Genomic DNA, 16,792 nt, shown 5'->3' on the forward strand with positions numbered 1-16,792 from the left:
TTGCGAAGGAGAGCAAGCTGACGGAGCAGTGTTTGGGCGGCAGAGGCGCAGCGCGCAGCACGACGGGCGAAATGAGGAGTCGGAGCACAGAACGAATGACGGTCGCGGCTGTTTGGCGGTGGGACTGAGCGAGGAGAAGATTCGAAGGTGATCGCACAGCGACCGGGGAGGAGAGGCCCGGCGGTCAAATTGCGGACGCAAAAAGAGGTGGCTAACGGTGGATGCGAAGCGAAGGCGACGGCGGTGGAGGAGATGCGATGGTTGAAGGGAGGGCGCGTCGTGTTGTTCGTCTGGGTGGTGTACCTACTAGTGGGCTTCGGCCCAATCAGCCGCCGCGCAGCCCCTGGGCCCCGGCCGCCAAGCCTCATCTCCCGCCCACAGCACACCTCAGCCATTGTCGAATCACCGTCGCCCTGTCGTATGCACCAAAGACTTCATCTCATCGCTGTCCTGCCGTACGCCGCCAACTCGTCCCGCGACCTTTGACACCACCAGGCAGTCGTACATCTGGTTTTGCTGTCCTTATTGCGATCATCATTGCACGGCTTTGGGATCAGCCGTCCATCCGCTACTCTCCCGCTCTGACGACATCATTCCCCGACAACACGGTGTGTGCTCACAATAGCGCTGAGGAAATCTTGGGTTTCTTTCGGCACCGCGACCCTTTGTGTATAACTAGGTGATGCCTTTTTTCCATGTACCTGTTGAACCCGTTCCCTTTGCCATTCCTGCTTTTTCGACCAACAACTCCGTGCCTGTGCAAGTAATAACTTCTAGACGATGCCCGTGTGCATCTGTCTTCAAACGTTCCGCCATTGAATTGAACCCATTTGGCAGTAGGCATCTTGGATATCAACAGAGAAGGAAAAAGTCCACAGCCTCCCTGGAGCCGCCTCATCCAGCCATGCTTGTTGTCCTCGAAAACCAACCACTCCTTTAGCAGTAGCTATCTTGTAGCTTCTCGAAGAAAAACTGGAGCGTCTTTCCCGGAACCATGACATACTTGCCTTTGCGAAGTGCTGGGGTTCCTTCTTCTGCCAACGCGTCTCGCTTTTCGTCATCTGCCGCTGTGCGTTTTGAGCTCTTCGATTTCCCATGAAGCCACACAGAGTCCATAATCCTCCCACATTCTTCAAGCCCGGGCTGACTCCACGGCTGCAACGCAACCGATTCCGTATGCCGCAACTCCCTTTCGCCGACGGTGAGGATGAAGTTGTATCCCTTCTGCCTCGCCAGCGCCGTCTTTTTGCCCATCGAAGCCGAAGCCGAATCCACGTCAATCCGCAGACGAGGTCTCCCCATCCGATACGGATGCTCCGGTCCTGTCGCTCTTCCTATACTGCTGAGTCTCGAGGCCAGTTTGTGGGCAAACTTTACAAGATCTGGGTTGTCCTTTGTGGTCAAGATGATGGCGGGGTTTGGAGAGAGCCAAAACGGATATTCCCCGTTGTAATGCTCAATCAGCAATGCCATGAACCGCTCCAGGCTGCCCAGGATGGCGCGGTGTATAACGACAGGGGTCACAGGTCCCTTTTCATCTTTCTGGACTGCTTCCTCATATTCGGGCCCCTCAACGATGCCCTGCTTCTCGAGCTCCGGTGCCGGGGCTGTGTAAGCAAGGTTGAAGCGTTGCGGCAACTGAAAGTCGAGCTGTATCGTAGCGGTCTGGTGCTCTTTGCCGTCGCTGTCCTTCAGAATAATGTCGATTTTTGGCCCGTAGAATGCGCCATCGCCTGGATTAATCTCCCAGGGCTGACCGCTGGCGTCCAAAGCTGCCTTGAGTTGATCCTCAGCTCGCTCCCACTCTGCTGCTGTTCCAATGTGCTCTTCCGGCCGCGTGGACAAGACCAGCTTGAACGGTCCGAGGCCAAATGTTTTGTATACCAAGCTTATGAAGTCGAGCGAGCTCTTGATTTCGGACTGGATTTGCGATGGACGGCAAAATACATGGCCGTCGTCCTGGTGGAAACGGCGTACACGGGTCAAGCCGCTCAGCGCGCCCGAGATTTCATTCCGGTGCAGGGCGCTAAAGTCAGCGTAGCGGATGGGCAACTCCTTGTAGCTGTGCTGCTCGCTCCCGAAAAGCAAACAATGTCCTGGACAATTCATGGGCTTGAGACCGAATTCCTCGTCTTCGCCTGCTTCGGCGTTTTCGCCTTTGCCAGTTGCACCTCGGCCCTGGACCGAATACATGTCCTTGGCATATTTGTCCCAATGACCCGACTTTTCCCACAATGATTTCTTGTAGATGTTGGGAGTGATGACTTCGTCAAAGCCAAACTTTTCGTACTGTGCCCGCAAGAAACCCTGGAGCTTGTTGAACAAGTCTGCGCCTCGAGGCAAGAAGAGCGGCGAGCCCGGGCTGTAGGGAGAGTGGGTGAATAGCTTCTGCGCTTGTCCTAGTTCGCGGTGATCGGGTTTGTGCGGTTGGTCGACGGTCGAGTTCGGCGGCGGAGCTGGGGCGCTGGAGGAGCATTTGCGGGAGGATGCGGCCGGGCGCAAGGCCAATGGACAGCAGAGAGATCTACATGTACCATAGCGAGATGCGTGGGAGAGGCTTAGAGGTGGACGTCTTGGTGGCATGGTGGACGGTTGGCAGGAGCTGCCGCTTTGAATGGCAGGGTTGGCATTTCAATGCCGAGTCGCGTCGAACGCGATTGGCCGGATCCGCGCCGCGTTGTGGCGGGTGACGTTGGCGGTGACCTTCGAGGTCGTCGCACTCGACTCCGTCAACTTGACATGAAACCTTGATTTGCTCGACTCGAACACTTGCGCAGTCTCCGTATCTCCCTAGCATTCAACAGTATCGCGGCTTTCAGAGTCGCTTCATTCTTACCGCTTGCTTCGTCTCGCGCGCGCTTTGCCACCAGCGCAACAGCTTGTTTCCCTGTCACGAACCCTGTCGCCGAACTCATTGCGACCAACCCATTCGCCTAGTCCACAACAAAGGCCAGAGATCAGTCCCAACTTCCCTGAGGTACGCGCTCCTGGATGATGGGAACAGCGAAGGCGCGAAACAAAGAGCTCGGAGATTCTTGGGGTACTGTGGATTCTTCTTACCAGGACGACCAAGGACAGTCATCGGGTCACGGTGACGAGCCGCAGAGCAGGACAAAAGCCAAACAATCCAAAAAGCGTCGCACAAACAAGGTCAGCCAAAGCTGGGTTGGTGTTTCTCCGGGAAACAGCACATCATCTCTACCGGCCGCAACAGCTCCACGACGAACGAGGCAGCCAACTCCACGAACAGACTTTGGAGAGCCTCAATTTGTCATGCCCTCCCCTGAAGGATCATTTATGCAGTCATCCGCAGGAATCCGCCCAAGACGGCGCGTGTCGAGTAATGTCGAAGATGATGATGGATCCCCAAGAGTTGTACCAACAACGAGGAGGAGCAGGCCTATGGCCAAGCTCTCGCGGCAGTCCGAAGCCTCTGAAGAGCCCTTCACGATCCTTGCGCCTCTGGACTGGATATGGAAGAATTTTGTGCATCCCATGGTGCGACTACTGTTCTCATTATTTGTCCCTACGTTCTACTTCCTGCAGCCTATTCTTTCCATCATGCTTGCCATCGTAATTCTTTTCGCCACCGGCCGAGCCCTCTTCGACAACTACTTTCAAACCTCCCTGAGTCCCCTAGTTACCCCCCTAACCACAGCATTTACATCAATATGCTACCTGCCTGGCGTGGCGGTTTTGCGGTTACCCCTGTGCGAGCCATCTCTACCCAAGACGGCCGGACCAGTCGAATTCGACGACCTCGTGCGAGTGCAGTCATCATTCGACGACGTCCTCACAGCAGCGATCCAATCGGCCGGGCTACCGGCGGAAATGAAGCGCAGCGAAAACGCCATCCGCGACGTGCGGACAGTGGTCAAGTACTCGGCGCTGCCGTCACGCAACGAGCTCAGCTTCGAGTTCGACGGCTTCGTGAGCACAGCCAGCCGGGCGTCGCGCGAGCTGCAAATCTTCAACTCCAACATCGGCAAGGCCGTCGACCGGATCCTGTCGGTGAACAAGTGGACGCTGCAGACGATCGAGCACGTCGTCGACGTCGAGGCATCGCAGGGCGCCATCCCGCGGCTGCTGTCGCACACGCCCATCCTGTCGACGCTGCTGTCGCCGCTCCTGGGGCCCTACAGCACCGACACGGCGCACCGGCTGCTGCTGGGGCAATACACGCGGCACACGTCGGTCATCGAAGCGCAAATCGCGACGCTGATCGGGCAGGCGCAGGCGCTGCTCTCGCTGCTCGACGACCTCGACGCCAACCTCGACCGCATCCACGACGTGACGGTGCGCGACGAGGTGACGGCCCGCGCCACGCGCGACGCGCTGCTGCGCGACATCTGGACGCTGCTGGGCGGCCGCCGCGCCGACCGCGAGCGCAACGCCCGCCAGCTCCGCCTCCTCGACGACGTCTCGCGCTACCGCCGCTCCGCCCGCGCCCACGTCGCCGCCGTCATGCTCAAGCTGCAGGCCATCGGCTCCGAGCTCGAGAGCCTGCGCGAGCGCGTCGCCGCGCCCGAGACGGCTGCCGGGGCCGCGGCCGCGGCCGTCGACCCCGACGACCTCTTCGACGCTCCTGGACTCGGCGGCGTCGACGGCAAGGCGCCCGGCGCCCCTTTCGCCATCACGCTGCACATTGAGAACATCCAGCGCGGCGTCGAGAGGCTGGAGCGACAGCGGCGCGAGCACAGCGAGGAGTCGATCCGGGCGATTGACAGGGTACACGGAAGCGGCGGCGGCGCTGCTTCTTCCGTCGACGAGGGCCACATGATTGGCGATAAGAGGGGATAGGGGCAGCAATCGATGGATGCGAGGCGGGTCTGGGTGCGTGCTCGCTTGGGATCTTTTTTGTGACTGCTTGGGGAAAAGCGGTCCACGGGTTGGCGCGTTGTGTTTGTTTGGGGAAGGCGAATCCGTCTGCTCGCTTGGTTGATTCCTTCGGTTGTCACGATTGTTACGACGTACGTTTTCTGGGCATTGCGTTTATGATGATGTCACGCAGTTATGGAGCGAAGGAGGATAGGTCCGGTGTTTCTTGGATATCTTGTGTGTGGCGTGTGCGGTCATGAAACAGGAGTCAAATAATGGACGCGTCGCAACGCCATGTAGTTGGTTCATCCGGGGGGGAGTATCTCGTTCAAACGCAATAAATACATCGGACAGTCATGCCTGCCAATCGTCTCGTTGAAGTTCGACTACGTGCTGCCGTTTCGTCATGTCCAGATTTCTTTTACTCATATTTCCAACCCCGCGACCTGCGGCGGCCAGCGTGATGATACCAACAACCGACAAGTAATAGGTAGGTCCAATTACCGGTCTATACGACCCGATACGAATTTTTCTTTCCCCTTTTTGGATGTCCTTTTCTTCTCTTTCCGTTTTGACCACGCTCTCTCTCTCTCACTCTCTCTCTCTCTTCACAGACTCTGCTTGCCCCTCGTTTCAATCGGCAGCAACAGCATGGCGACAAACGCCGCCATGAACAAGCCACCGGCGGCATAGATGGGGGCCTTGGGGTCCGTCTGGCCAGCATTGACAGCGACAATGGGCGCACAGAGGCCCGCGACGCGGTTCAGAAAGCTAGCAATGCCGGTACCAGTGCCGCGGTTCGGGGCGGGGAAGACCTCGGGGGTGTAGGCGTACAGGACGCCGTACATGATGTTCTGGAAAAAGGCCTCGAGGCTGGAGAAGGTGAGCTGGTAGTTGGAGTCGGTGTTGAGGGTGAAGAGGAACAGGAAGATGCCCGAGAGCAGCGTCGAGATGGCCATGGTGCCCTTGCGGCCAATGTACTTGATGTCGACGGTGAAGCAGCCGACGATGGAGCCCGGCACGCCCACGATGGACGTGATGAGGTAGTTGCGGTACACGACGTACGTCGACGTCGTCGAGCCCGAGCCCCCCGCGTTGGCCAGGTATTGCGGCAGGAAGGCGTTGAAGAGCGGGTACCCCATGCCGATGGTCGCCCACATGAACCAGATGAGCAGCGTCGAGCAGGCGAGCCGCCGGCCGTTGAAGAGCGGCTTGATGCGTGCCGTCGAGAACTTGGACAGGTTGCGCTGGATGATTTCGCCCGTGGACAAGGCCGGCTTCTCCACGATCTCCGGGTCGCCGCCGATTTGGTTGAGGATTTCTTCCGTCAGCCACGTCTGGGAGCCGTTCTTGAAGGCGATGCCGTGGACCACGGCGACAGCTTCCGTCTGCCTGCCGCGTGAGAGCAGAAACTTGGGAGACTCGAACAGGTGGAAGAGGAAGAAGCGCGATACAAACATGAGGAAGGTGATTGCGCCGCAGGTAAGCACGAGGTATCGCCATCCCCAGTTGTCTTCCTTGCGGCAGACGGTGGCATCATCCGCACAGGAATAGTTAGGAATGAATCCCCAAGCGACTGAGCCATGTTAGAATCTTGAACTGTCGCGTGTATGTGGGCTGCAGCGCAACCCGATTGGCCGTGGAGCGACCCTGGTCGTCCGGGGTTGACTTACTCAAAGAGGAAATTAATTGGCCGACTGGCCACCAAACGCTCAGCAGCGTCAGCAGATTCCCGCTGGCAAAAGGGAGAAATTCCAGGAACAGCGCGCCGTCGACGGGCAAGTTGCCGCCAACTCCCATTCCCAGGCAACAGAAGAGAGCGCAGGTGCCGATCCAGTTGGGGCCGCCGCCTGCAGCAAGGCCAAAGACTCCTGCGATGAAGAGAGTAGCGTTGAAGGCCAGCCGGCGGCCGACGACGTCGGACATGATGCCCCAGAAGCTGGCACCGAGACACAGGCCAAGAAACAGCGACAGGGTCGTATAGCGAATCTGCTCGCTATCGACGCCAAACTCCGGGCTGAGTTTGGTAAGAGTTAGCGCAATGCCCTGGTCAATCGATTAGCCCAAAGCAAAAAAAAAAAGTCGTAGATAAGCGCCGGGTCTCCCTATGCACACACCTGCAGCCACAAGCTGTGCGCGAACGGCAAGTTAGCAAAAAAGAACACAGTTTTGTCCCAGGCTTCGAAAGAGACGGTGGCCTTACTTGTCTGCGAGCCAGCCGAATCCGCATAGAACAAACAGCTCCCATTGGTAGCGGCCCATGCCAATGTCTTGGATGGCCCTGTTGATGACCTTGGACTTGCCTAGTTGCCGTTAGATCTGAATGACGGTGTTCTCTACTACGTGGGGCCAAAAGGGGGACGCTGCCAAAACGCCTAGGCAGCTCTGTTCAAAAAAAGTAACCTACGGTCGTAAGCAGTGTTGACGCCGCCGGCGGAATCGTCGCCGTCGATTTCAGCGCGGAGGGACTCGATGGTGGTGCCGTGCGACCAATCGCTGCCGTCCTCTGATTTCCTTGGTCCATCGTGGACGTGCGTCACGGACGAGCGACGGTGGGGAGCTTGGCTCAGAGGCACGAGGACGCCAGGGAATTCCGACACATCGTGCTTGTGGAATGGGTTGATGAAGTACCGCATGTTGGCTGGAGGTCGAGACTGCTTTGGGGCTCAATTGAGAATTGTCGCAGGGACAGCTCGTTCGGCGGTAGAAGGCGCGTGAGGGAACAAGAGAGTCGTTGTCGCGTGAGGTGAGGCCGTGGGTGGCGTGGCGTTCAGTTGGTCGGGTCGAGGGGGCGGAAGGTACAAATTTGAGCAATGGATCCAGTCGAGATGGTGTTCAGCATAGCAGGATCGGGTCACACAGATGGCACCGGGTCGAGGTGGAGTGGAGGGGACTGCGGGATGGACGAAGAGGGAACCAAGTTGATTGAACCTGAGACGACGACTGAGGTGGCAGACAGCAGCAGGAGTGGGCTGGGGGTTAAATTTAAGATAGCAGAGAGGTTAGCAGTATGCGGGGTGGGCCCGGACGGCATGTTGAGTGGGTGCAATTGGACGGCTGGCTCTCTTGGGCGTCAGGGCAGGTCGGTGTTGGTACATTCCCCAAAATCTGACTACTGAGCCGTGCGATAGGATAGGATAGGTACCGCGATAGGGCTGGCCGCCTGCGTTGCAACCCTGGCCTTCAATCAGTTCAGTTCAGCTCAGCTGTGCGCCCTGGGCTCCAATCCGCCATCAAGCGCTATACACACCGTTCGTTGTGTCGTCGTCGTCGCCGTGGCCAAAAGGGCCTTTTCCCCCCCAGAGTCAGTCGGGGGAGGCCTCGTTGGATGAGTCGACGTGGAGTCCCCCGGCCAGGAGCTCCCTGGCCCGTCCTTCTCCCGCGCCCAACATGAGCTCGACCGACGGCCATGCCATGGCTTCCTATCTATCTACGTACCTGTACCCTACCGGACACGTGCTCCACGCCTCAAACGGTCGGTCCGCGGCCCAAGTCCAAGCCAAGGGAAGGGCTGAAGCTGACAGAATCAACGCCCTTCAGTTCTGCCGCTGGCATGCATGACATCACCGACGCTGTTCCTCGGCTCAACCAATCAGAAATGACCTGAAACCAAACGACCCAAAACGGCAAGTCGTGAAGAAAGAGCGAAGAAAAAATCAGCCTCCTCCCGACGGCCACGGGGGCCAGATGGTCCCACCTCTAACGACGCCGCCAACGCCTCAGCTGATTCTCTGAAGACGAGACACCTCTCACCCACTCAATGGCCATCGTATTCCAATGAATGGAGACCAGTGCGTGCGGCAAACCTGCCACGGCCCCGGCGAATTCCTTGGCCTCTGCCGGCGCGCGGGCGGCCAGGGAAAAAACTTCCACCGGCACCTGTCCCCGATCCAACCTCACCACCAACCGTCCAATCGCCTTGCCGGACTTGCCTACTCTTAGGGATGGCCCGTCTGTCACAATTTCTCGGCTTGTCCCCATTCGCTTACGCAGCGCGTCTTGGCTCTTTGCGGCACCGCACCGCTCGTTTGTGACCCATGACCCGGCGGCGGGTGGGACTTGGCTCGTCGATGCTGCGGCGGCCGGCGAGTGTGTGGTGACGAACGAGAGGTGGGAAGCCCATCGGCCAATGGTTGGATATTCGGATAGTGTACGACGCGGTGACAGATGAACGTGAAGTCATGCAACCATCTTTTTTTCGGATTTTTGGCCGCCTAACCTTTCTTTTCTCTTTCCAGTCCACCCTTGCCAGGACTACAGAAAATGCCATCATAGAGACAAGGACTCGACATCATCGTCCCAAGCACCAACAGAGACTGTAGACCGGACAGACACCAAATAACGGTAGATTTGCACAGTCTCACCCGCTCTTCCTCCCTCCTGTCGGTCTCGTCGGTCCCAATGCGAGGCGGCCTCGCATCCAACCAACCATCCATCTGAGCCACCCACCCATTCAAGTGGTATGCCGCATGCTGCGCGACGGGCTGAATGGTAATCCCGCTCTACACAATTCCTAGGTCGTAGGTGAATCGTTTCGAACAAACCCATAGAAGCGCAAGTACAGGGTACTTTGGATGTCCATGATCTTATCCTCTCGACGACAGCCAAAGACCCAGAAGGACATTGGGGCCTCAAGAGGTGCTATACCGTGCTTTAACACTACAACGTATACTATACGTCTGTCTGTCCGTCTCCGCTGCTCCTCCACCTCCTTCGCATAACGCGAATGCCGCGCTCGTTGTGATGCTCTTCTTTCTTCCATCCTGCTGCTCGAATATTGACGTCGCGTCGTCTTATCGCCCACCGCTACACGCCACGCCACGCCGTTGCAGCATTCCTTCCTGTACCAATGATTTACGACGCTTCACTCCCAACGCTCTCTACCGCCTAACTTTTCCTCTTCATCGACAACAACAAAACAGACACAACCGCTCGCTACAGCTAAGATAGGTACTTTTGTAAGATACTAGAGCTCCTCGCGCGGCGAACACATGGGCAGCGGCGCGCCGCCTGCTGCACCAGCGTCGCCCTTTTTGCGGCCCTGTGTCAAGATGCCGAAGCGCAGGAAGACTTCGGAGCACGTAACGAAGATCGATAGGACGATGAGGACGATGATGATCCACGTTATGCCTGCACGGTTGGAGGTTAGTTACGGATCGAAGCAACGGAGCACTACACGACTCAAACCCTAACTTGGAAAAGAAAGAAAGAGAGAGAGAGAGAGAGAGAGAGGGGGGAGAGAGAGAGAGAGAGAGAGAGGGGGAGAGAGAGAGAGAGAGAGAGGGGAGGGGGGGCGGGGCTGTTTGCGGGCGACTTACGCGTCATCTTCTTGTCCGCAATGGAATCGCTGAGGATCTCGGCCAGGTCGAGGAAGACGCGGCAGCGCTCGTTGAGCACCTGGATGCGCGGCTTGATTTCGAGGTACTCGCGCACGGCGGCGTACAGCGGGTGCAGGGTGGGCTCCGAGTCCCAGAAGAAGTTGGGCACGTCGAGCATGTTCGATGCTGTAGCAGCGGAATCATTCGATTACAGGTCAGTCTAAAGATCTAGGAATCTAGACTTATCCATCCCCAGAGTTTGGGGAGAGGGAGAGAGAGAGCGAGTATGTAGAATGTGGGGAGGAACTTACACAGGTTGACGTCCACTCTGCTGCTGAACAGCCGGCCCAGAATCTTGACCACGTCTTCTCGCTTCATCCCCAGCTTGCCCGTCAAGGCCAGCCGCCGCGGCACGTACTGCGCCTCCAGCATGATGTGCGCCATCCGCTCCTCAAAGAAGCAGAGCTTGGTGCTCTGCGCAATCGCGTGGCTGATGGCCAACTTAATCATGTGGTCACTGCTGCGCAGCGTAATCATATCGTTGTAGACACGCGGCCGGGGGATGTTGGGATTGTACTCGAAGTGGAACTCCTCCGTCTCAAAGTCCTCCTCGCGCTGCGGCCGCGTGACGAGCGGGACGCGGTTGATGGACTGCGAAAACGTCAGGTCGGCGAGAATGTCCTTTTCCTGGCGCTCGGTGAAGTTCCAGAAGACGACGACGCCGTAGCTGAAGACGAACATTTCGCCAAAGCTGAGCGGGTTCGGCGCCAGCGGCGGCGGCGACATGGAACGGTGCGACGCGGTGCTCTCGTGCTGCGGCGACTGCACTGGGCTCTCGTGGGGTATCGTCTGGCCGTTGCGGCTGGGGCTCTGGCTCGGACTGGCCTCTCCGTCTTCGTGTGCGCGCACGCCGTAACTCTCGCTCTCCCCAAAGTATCCCTCGTGGTATTCTCTTCGCTCGTTCCTCTCAATCTCCTCGTCCAACACGCTCTTGCCTCCCGGGCTCTTCAACACTGGACTGCTCCTCACCCGGTACCCGTCATTGCCTCCCAGCAGTGGCAAATGATATACCGTGTATAAGCAATCGTCGTACAGCTTGGTCCGCGCGCCATGCTGGTCGCGGACAAAGTCGGCCGTCACGCGCATCTTGTAGCTCTGCGCCGTGCAATACGCCGTGACCCTCGCCAGCTTCTCCGCACGCCTGGCCTTGGGCAGCCGCTCCGCATACGACTTCTCCCTGGCGCCCTGCTGCGCGCTGCGCAAGCGCTCCAGCGCCTCGTCATCGGGCGGGCCCCCGGCGCCATCCTCGTCCTCGCCGAAGCCCAGCAGGTCCTCTTCGTCGTCGATGGGGTCGTCGGCCTCGGGCAGCAGCACCAGCTTCTCCGACACCTTGCTGCTGCGGCTGGGCAGGTACTGCGGCGCCATGCGCCCGCTCAGCTTCGGGTCCAGCGGGTGCTTTCCTGACGGCGTGCGGTTGTGCGCTGGGCGCTGCGTTGCGCCGCCCGGTCCAAAGCTGCCCGAGGGCGGCCCGCGGCGCTGCCCTGACGGTATCTCGGAGACGTACTGGAGCACGTTGTCGACGGAGATGATGTTGGTCCCGGTGCGTTGGGGCGGTCCGGGTCGTTGAGGAGCGGCGCGTGGTTGGTCGCGAGTGTCGGTGACCTGCGAGGAGAGGCCGTGTGTATTAGTCGGTGCTGTCTAAATATGGGTACTGTTTCGGGCGGGCGGTTGCGTAGGGTAGAATAGTGAGGCAGGGTGCTCTGCTTTGAACAACGGGTGGGGAATACCAGGACCGTTGGACCCCGCTTGGGTTTTCCTGCTCCTGTCGATGCCATGGTGGCTGCTCTGCGATTGCGGCGCGCAGAGGCAAGTTTGCCTCGAGTCTACCGAGAATTGAGTGGGGTGGGTGGAGGTTTGCTTGCGGCCGGAGAGGTTGGCGCTCGTGGTGTTCTGCAATGGACGTCATCGTTCGGGCCATGGGTGGGCGGATCCCGAAGAAGCTTAGCCGTCTCAGGTCGCACTTGACAAGCACCTATTCCAACACCGCCAATTCTTGGAAAAGGAGCTACAATCACAATTTATCTACAGATGCACGCTATTCTCGTTCCTAGAATGGTCAGCTGCGTCAAGGATATATGCGCATGTGAAATTGAGCTGCTCTTCAACTTCCGGATGCGGAAGCTGGGTACATGAACCTTGTCTTTGCTAACATAGCTGCACTTTGTCTGTTATGTTAGACCAAGCAGAGCGTTATACGTTGGCAGTCGGGACGAACGGTCGAGATAAAGATCTCCGCAGAACGGTTGCCGCTCGCCCAATCACACATCGCCCCCTTCGGCGCCTCCATCAGAAACCTGAACAATAAACGTCCTCGCCTCCACCCTGACCACCATGCAGCCGAACCAGCTAATGCACAACATCCGGCCAGAAAACAAACCACGGGTATCACAAGCCGCAATCCAGCACGCCATACCGTACGCCCAGAAAAGTCCCTCCCGCGCCCCCCTCGACTCCTACCTATGCACCACCAACACGTCCCCAAACCCCTTTTTCATCTTGGCCAGCACCTCCCGCTCGCCCATGCCCAACTCGGTGCACACCTCGTCGAAGCAATGCAGGCCGTCAAGATATCTCGCAAGCGGCAACTCCCTGCCCAACCCCGTGCGGCCCGTTCCCGCTGTCGCGGCAGCCCCGACTCCACTGGGCGCCCCCACTGTGTCTTCTGCCTCCGACTCCTCGACCGTTGCTGCGTACGGCGAGTGGTAGCCGTTATGGCCGCGCCAGCGTGCACCGTGCAGGTGGTCGTGACCGTCGTAGGATGCCGTCGTGCCGGCGAGAGCGCCTGCGCTGGTCGTGACGGCGTACTTGTGAATGCGGTATAGGAAGCCTTTGATCACTCCGAAAGTGATGAGGCGGCGGACGTCGATGTGAGTTAGCAGTGTTGCGTTCTCCAGAACCCACGAACGGAGTGTGACGCCCTGGCGAAGCGAGGAGTATAACTGGATCAAAGTGTCATGAGAGACGGTGGGTTGGTTCGGCGCGAGGACGAGGTTTGCAGTCAAGCCCGTAATGTTCGTGACATGAGTACCACTCGTTGAGGAGCGATTCGGACGATTGTGTAGCGGAGACGAATGCTGCGAAGGGCTACCGACGGCCGTCGTGACCGTGAAGCTGCCGACGCTGGCTTTGCGCGAGTGTCCCGACTCCTTTTTGATCTCTCCCGCAGCGTCTCCAATGGAAGCGTCAAGAAACCGTGGGATGCGGACATATTGCGCGCATTCTCCGAGAGCAGCATCGTCCGTGAAGAAGTGCGATATCAAAGGTGTTGGCGCATATGTTGCCCCGAACTGAAAGATGTCAAGAAGCACAACGGTATCGTAGTACAGCAAGTGCTGGATTGCCTTGCGTGTAAGGCCGAGGTCCGTGTCGGCCAGTTGGGCAATGCTGGCAACCGAGTTGATGCCATCGATGAATGGCAGAATCCGCGTGAGTGTCAGGTCCGAGGAGAGAGTCGCGCAGCGATTGGTCTTGGCCGATGGCGAGGTATACATTTCCAGATCAATCGTCAGCAGTGGCACATGCCAACCATGTACGGGGGCTGGAGGGAGCCTGGTAGGGAACAACTTCAGGTTGATCGTATTAGAATCATCTGTCTTCAGTCAGCGGGGTAGAAGCCAGTCTTGATGAACCGGACGTACCAATTGGAATCATGCACTCGCAGTAATTGTTCAAGTCCTCCAAGATCATCTCGCAAAGCGCGTAAACCTTGCTCACGGCACCGTCCTCGACAAAGCCATCATCTTCTGCCACTTCGATCGCCTCTTCCTCATCCGGCTCATCCAATCTCAGGCCCTCGAGCCCCAACGACTGGACCGACTCCTCTCCATCTCCACCGCTACCACTGCCCCTCCCACTACTCAAACTCTCGACCTCCCGAATCTTCTCCAAGGCAGCGGGGGCTTTGGCCAGCGCTCCCGCCAACGAGCCTCCCCCAGCAGCCGCCAGCGCCAGCTGCAGCTCCAGCTCATCGCGCTCCTTCTCCTCGACGCTCAAGAAGCCGCTCTGCTCCTCGAGGTTGCGCAGCAGGCGGCCCAGCTTGCGCACGACGCTGGCGTAGCTGTTCCAGTCCAGCAGCTCCTCCTCGACCACAAACGCAAAGTTGAAGATGAACTGGTTGCGGTCGTAGCGCCCGTCGTAGTTGTTGATGCACACCGGGTATCCGATGACGCGGTAGTGGTTGACGCACACCGTCACCAGCCGGTCGCAAAAATCTTGTCGCGGGATAACGTATTCCGAGATGGAGGCGAAGTCGAAGAGCGGTGTCGATTGGGCGCAGGGCGCTGATGAGGGCGTTATTGAACCCGGAGGAACCTGGTGGAGAACGCGCGAGCCTGTGTGAATGGCGGGGTGAGTACAGCGACGGCAATGACACAAGGGAGTGGTACCTTTTGCCGGGTGGAAGCGCGTGTAGAAAATGGCTTTGATCATGGCTGGTAGCTGATACCAGCTGCGTGGACTGGCCTACGAGCTGGATATCGCGCGCGTGGTGCTACATGGAGAGGTGCAGTGGTGTCGTGTGTTGACAGCGGCAAGCAGGGCACCCTGGCGGGGAGCAGTCCAGTCGCAATTCCCATGGTCCGTGCACACAGAGAGCTCGATGGCATTCGTAAAACAGGGTCTCAATTCATGTCAAGCATCCCTATCCAGCGGTTGACGCCACTAAGAGTGTACCATACAAGTGATTCTTTTGCGCCAGTGTCAATCTTGACGTTTCAATCCAGAGTCCCAGGTCCATCATCCCCAGGCCTTCTCTTCCTTTCGTTTTTCTCTCGGACATAGTCCACAAGAGTTTAGCATCCCAACACGACGCCAGGACACACTTTCTGCCAATGACAAGAGAGCTTGTGAAGCTTCCAGTTGACTCATTTACCTCTCCTTCTTGGGGGTGGCATCAGATGCACTGGTCTGATCACCCAGCCTGTTGTACTCGCGCGACAGACCGTCGGCCTGCTTCTTCAGGTGCTCGATATCACGGTCCTTGGCCTTGAGCTGCTCCTTCAGCTTAGCAACCTCGCCGGGCTCCGAGGGGTCGCCGAGCGCGTTGACGCTCTTCTTGCTCTTGACCGACGAGTCGCCCTTGAGCTCCTTGAGCTCCTCCTCGAGGCGGAGCTGGTCCAGGATCATGACGTAGGTGCGGTTCAGGATCAGCGACAGGAAGAGCGTGAAGCCGCAGAGATACATGTTGCGCTGCGAGTAGAACTTGCGGGCCTGAACCTCCATGCGCTCCGAGCCGCCCAAGACAGCGGCACTGCGAAAGTTTTAGTTGCTGCTCTTCGAACCAACACGGGGGATCAAGTTGGACATACCCTCCACGCATCTCAGACTTGGACGCGGCAGCAAGTTCCAGCTGCACGCGGTAGACGCGGTTGACACTGTCAATGAAGAGGACAGTGATGAAGATGAAGGTTATCTAGAGCCTCGAATCAGACACCAGGTTCCACGCGTCTTCAGACTATCCCAAAACCAACCTTCATGCCATATTGGACTTTTGCCACGAGTGGACTCTCCGATATAAAGGTGAACAGCCGGCGGCGCCATGTAAAGGGCAGGGGGAAGATGAGAGAGCCGAAGATGAACATCTCCAGCATGAGGAGCATAAAGACCTGTGAAAGAGACCTGTTAGCTCGAGAACGTGTACTGTCGCGTGTAGTTGCAGAGAGCGAGATGCATCGTGTGCCTGTGTCGTATGACGTCGCTGTGATTGGTACTCGACAGCCATGTACTGCTCGCAGTGACGAGACACGACCACTTCAATGGCGATGCTGGCTTTTCACACGACACTGAACCGATGGTAGAAACTTACCATGCTGTAGTAGAGCGTCATGATGGAAGGTTAAGCCGCGGGGTCGCTGTCGTGACGGGTGTGAAGGTAGAGCGGGCGAGTATTCGCGTTTCGAAGCGGCGTCGAGGAATGAGTCGACAGTGCCGTGGGGTAGAGTGGATTGGGAGGGAGAAGTGACAGACGTCGATGGCTGTTGTCAAGAAGTAGAAGTAGTGGGGAGAGCTCGGCGGCGGGACACGGTGACGACGCAGCAGGGCAGGGCAGGGCAGGGTGGCAGGCAACGGCAAGCAGGCAGGCCAAAAGCTGGCTAGAACGGGCTGAGCTGCAGACCCTTACGTCAGTGGATGTGGTCTGTGCGCCACCACCGAACCGACCCGCTTGCTTCCCGCCCACGACAACCTCGACTACAACTCGAACAGATGCAAGCTCAAGACCACCTGCACCCACGTAAGCATTCTCTCTCTCTCTTACCCCTCATCCTTCTCCCTCCATGACGAGCACGCTGGGGCCATAAGACACCGACCACCTAGCTGGTTTCCTCCAGCTGGGCAGGAAAGGGTTACGAAACCAGCTACCCAATAATCTTCTCACCTGTCTGAAGGAAACGGGACGCAGGACCTGAATACCTTTCCACTTTATTTTTTAAATACATCGGTAGCTGATTCAAATGCTCATAGGCTTTGTAGGATGGTCTCGTGGGTGTTGGTGGTTGGCAGGCGTTGGCAGGCGCTGGCAGAACAAGCAATGAAGAGATTTATTTTTGACAAATAATCGCATCGAACCATGCATTCTATGACTGCACATGCCACGAGTC

The 16,792-nt window shown here is 58.0% G+C and overlaps 6 protein-coding genes across 6 annotated transcripts; 1 reads left to right on the forward strand and 5 right to left on the reverse strand.

Moving 5' to 3' along the window:
- Positions 1-501: 501 nt before the first annotated feature.
- Positions 502-2,607, reverse strand: J3D65DRAFT_642195 (threonyl-tRNA synthetase). The gene has a single exon (XM_066801960.1). It carries the CDS (start codon positions 2,581-2,583, stop codon positions 937-939), a length of 1,647 nt encoding a protein of 548 aa, XP_066649954.1. The 5' UTR covers positions 2,584-2,607; the 3' UTR covers positions 502-936.
- Positions 2,608-2,733: 126 nt separating this feature from the next.
- J3D65DRAFT_642196 (uncharacterized protein) lies at positions 2,734-5,170 on the forward strand. Its single transcript, XM_066801961.1, has one exon. The coding sequence runs from the start codon at positions 2,992-2,994 to the stop codon at positions 4,798-4,800; it is 1,809 nt and encodes a 602-aa protein (XP_066649955.1). The 5' UTR covers positions 2,734-2,991; the 3' UTR covers positions 4,801-5,170.
- J3D65DRAFT_168901 (sugar transporter) lies at positions 5,114-7,692 on the reverse strand. Its single transcript, XM_066794235.1, has 5 exons — positions 7,226-7,692; positions 7,022-7,121; positions 6,936-6,948; positions 6,492-6,864; positions 5,114-6,394 (listed from the first exon to the last, which is right to left on the reverse strand). Exons 1-5 carry the CDS (start codon positions 7,452-7,454, stop codon positions 5,427-5,429), a joined length of 1,683 nt encoding a protein of 560 aa, XP_066649956.1. The 5' UTR covers positions 7,455-7,692; the 3' UTR covers positions 5,114-5,426.
- A 1,771-nt stretch (positions 7,693-9,463) lies between these two features.
- On the reverse strand, positions 9,464-11,971 carry J3D65DRAFT_688960 (uncharacterized protein; the record flags this gene model as incomplete). The annotated part of the gene is made up of 4 exons (XM_066803877.1): positions 9,464-9,948; positions 10,137-10,322; positions 10,448-11,798; positions 11,849-11,971. 4 exons carry the CDS (start codon positions 11,969-11,971, stop codon positions 9,785-9,787), a joined length of 1,824 nt encoding a protein of 607 aa, XP_066649957.1. The 3' UTR covers positions 9,464-9,784.
- A 290-nt stretch (positions 11,972-12,261) lies between these two features.
- J3D65DRAFT_580229 (nitrogen permease regulator 2) lies at positions 12,262-14,813 on the reverse strand. Its single transcript, XM_066797704.1, has 3 exons — positions 14,582-14,813; positions 13,835-14,527; positions 12,262-13,785 (listed from the first exon to the last, which is right to left on the reverse strand). Exons 1-3 carry the CDS (start codon positions 14,622-14,624, stop codon positions 12,650-12,652), a joined length of 1,872 nt encoding a protein of 623 aa, XP_066649958.1. The 5' UTR covers positions 14,625-14,813; the 3' UTR covers positions 12,262-12,649.
- J3D65DRAFT_642210 (endoplasmic reticulum protein-like protein) lies at positions 14,795-16,249 on the reverse strand. The gene is made up of 4 exons (XM_066801962.1): positions 16,000-16,249; positions 15,665-15,799; positions 15,503-15,606; positions 14,795-15,444 (listed from the first exon to the last, which is right to left on the reverse strand). The coding sequence occupies exons 1-4, from the start codon at positions 16,018-16,020 to the stop codon at positions 15,063-15,065; spliced, it is 642 nt and encodes a 213-aa protein (XP_066649959.1). The 5' UTR covers positions 16,021-16,249; the 3' UTR covers positions 14,795-15,062.
- Positions 16,250-16,792: the final 543 nt, after the last annotated feature.

Source organism: Phyllosticta citribraziliensis (assembly GCF_038025025.1).
Source record: "Phyllosticta citribraziliensis strain CPC 17464 chromosome Unknown J3D65scaffold_16, whole genome shotgun sequence".
Lineage (NCBI taxonomy): Eukaryota > Fungi > Ascomycota > Dothideomycetes > Botryosphaeriales > Phyllostictaceae > Phyllosticta > Phyllosticta citribraziliensis.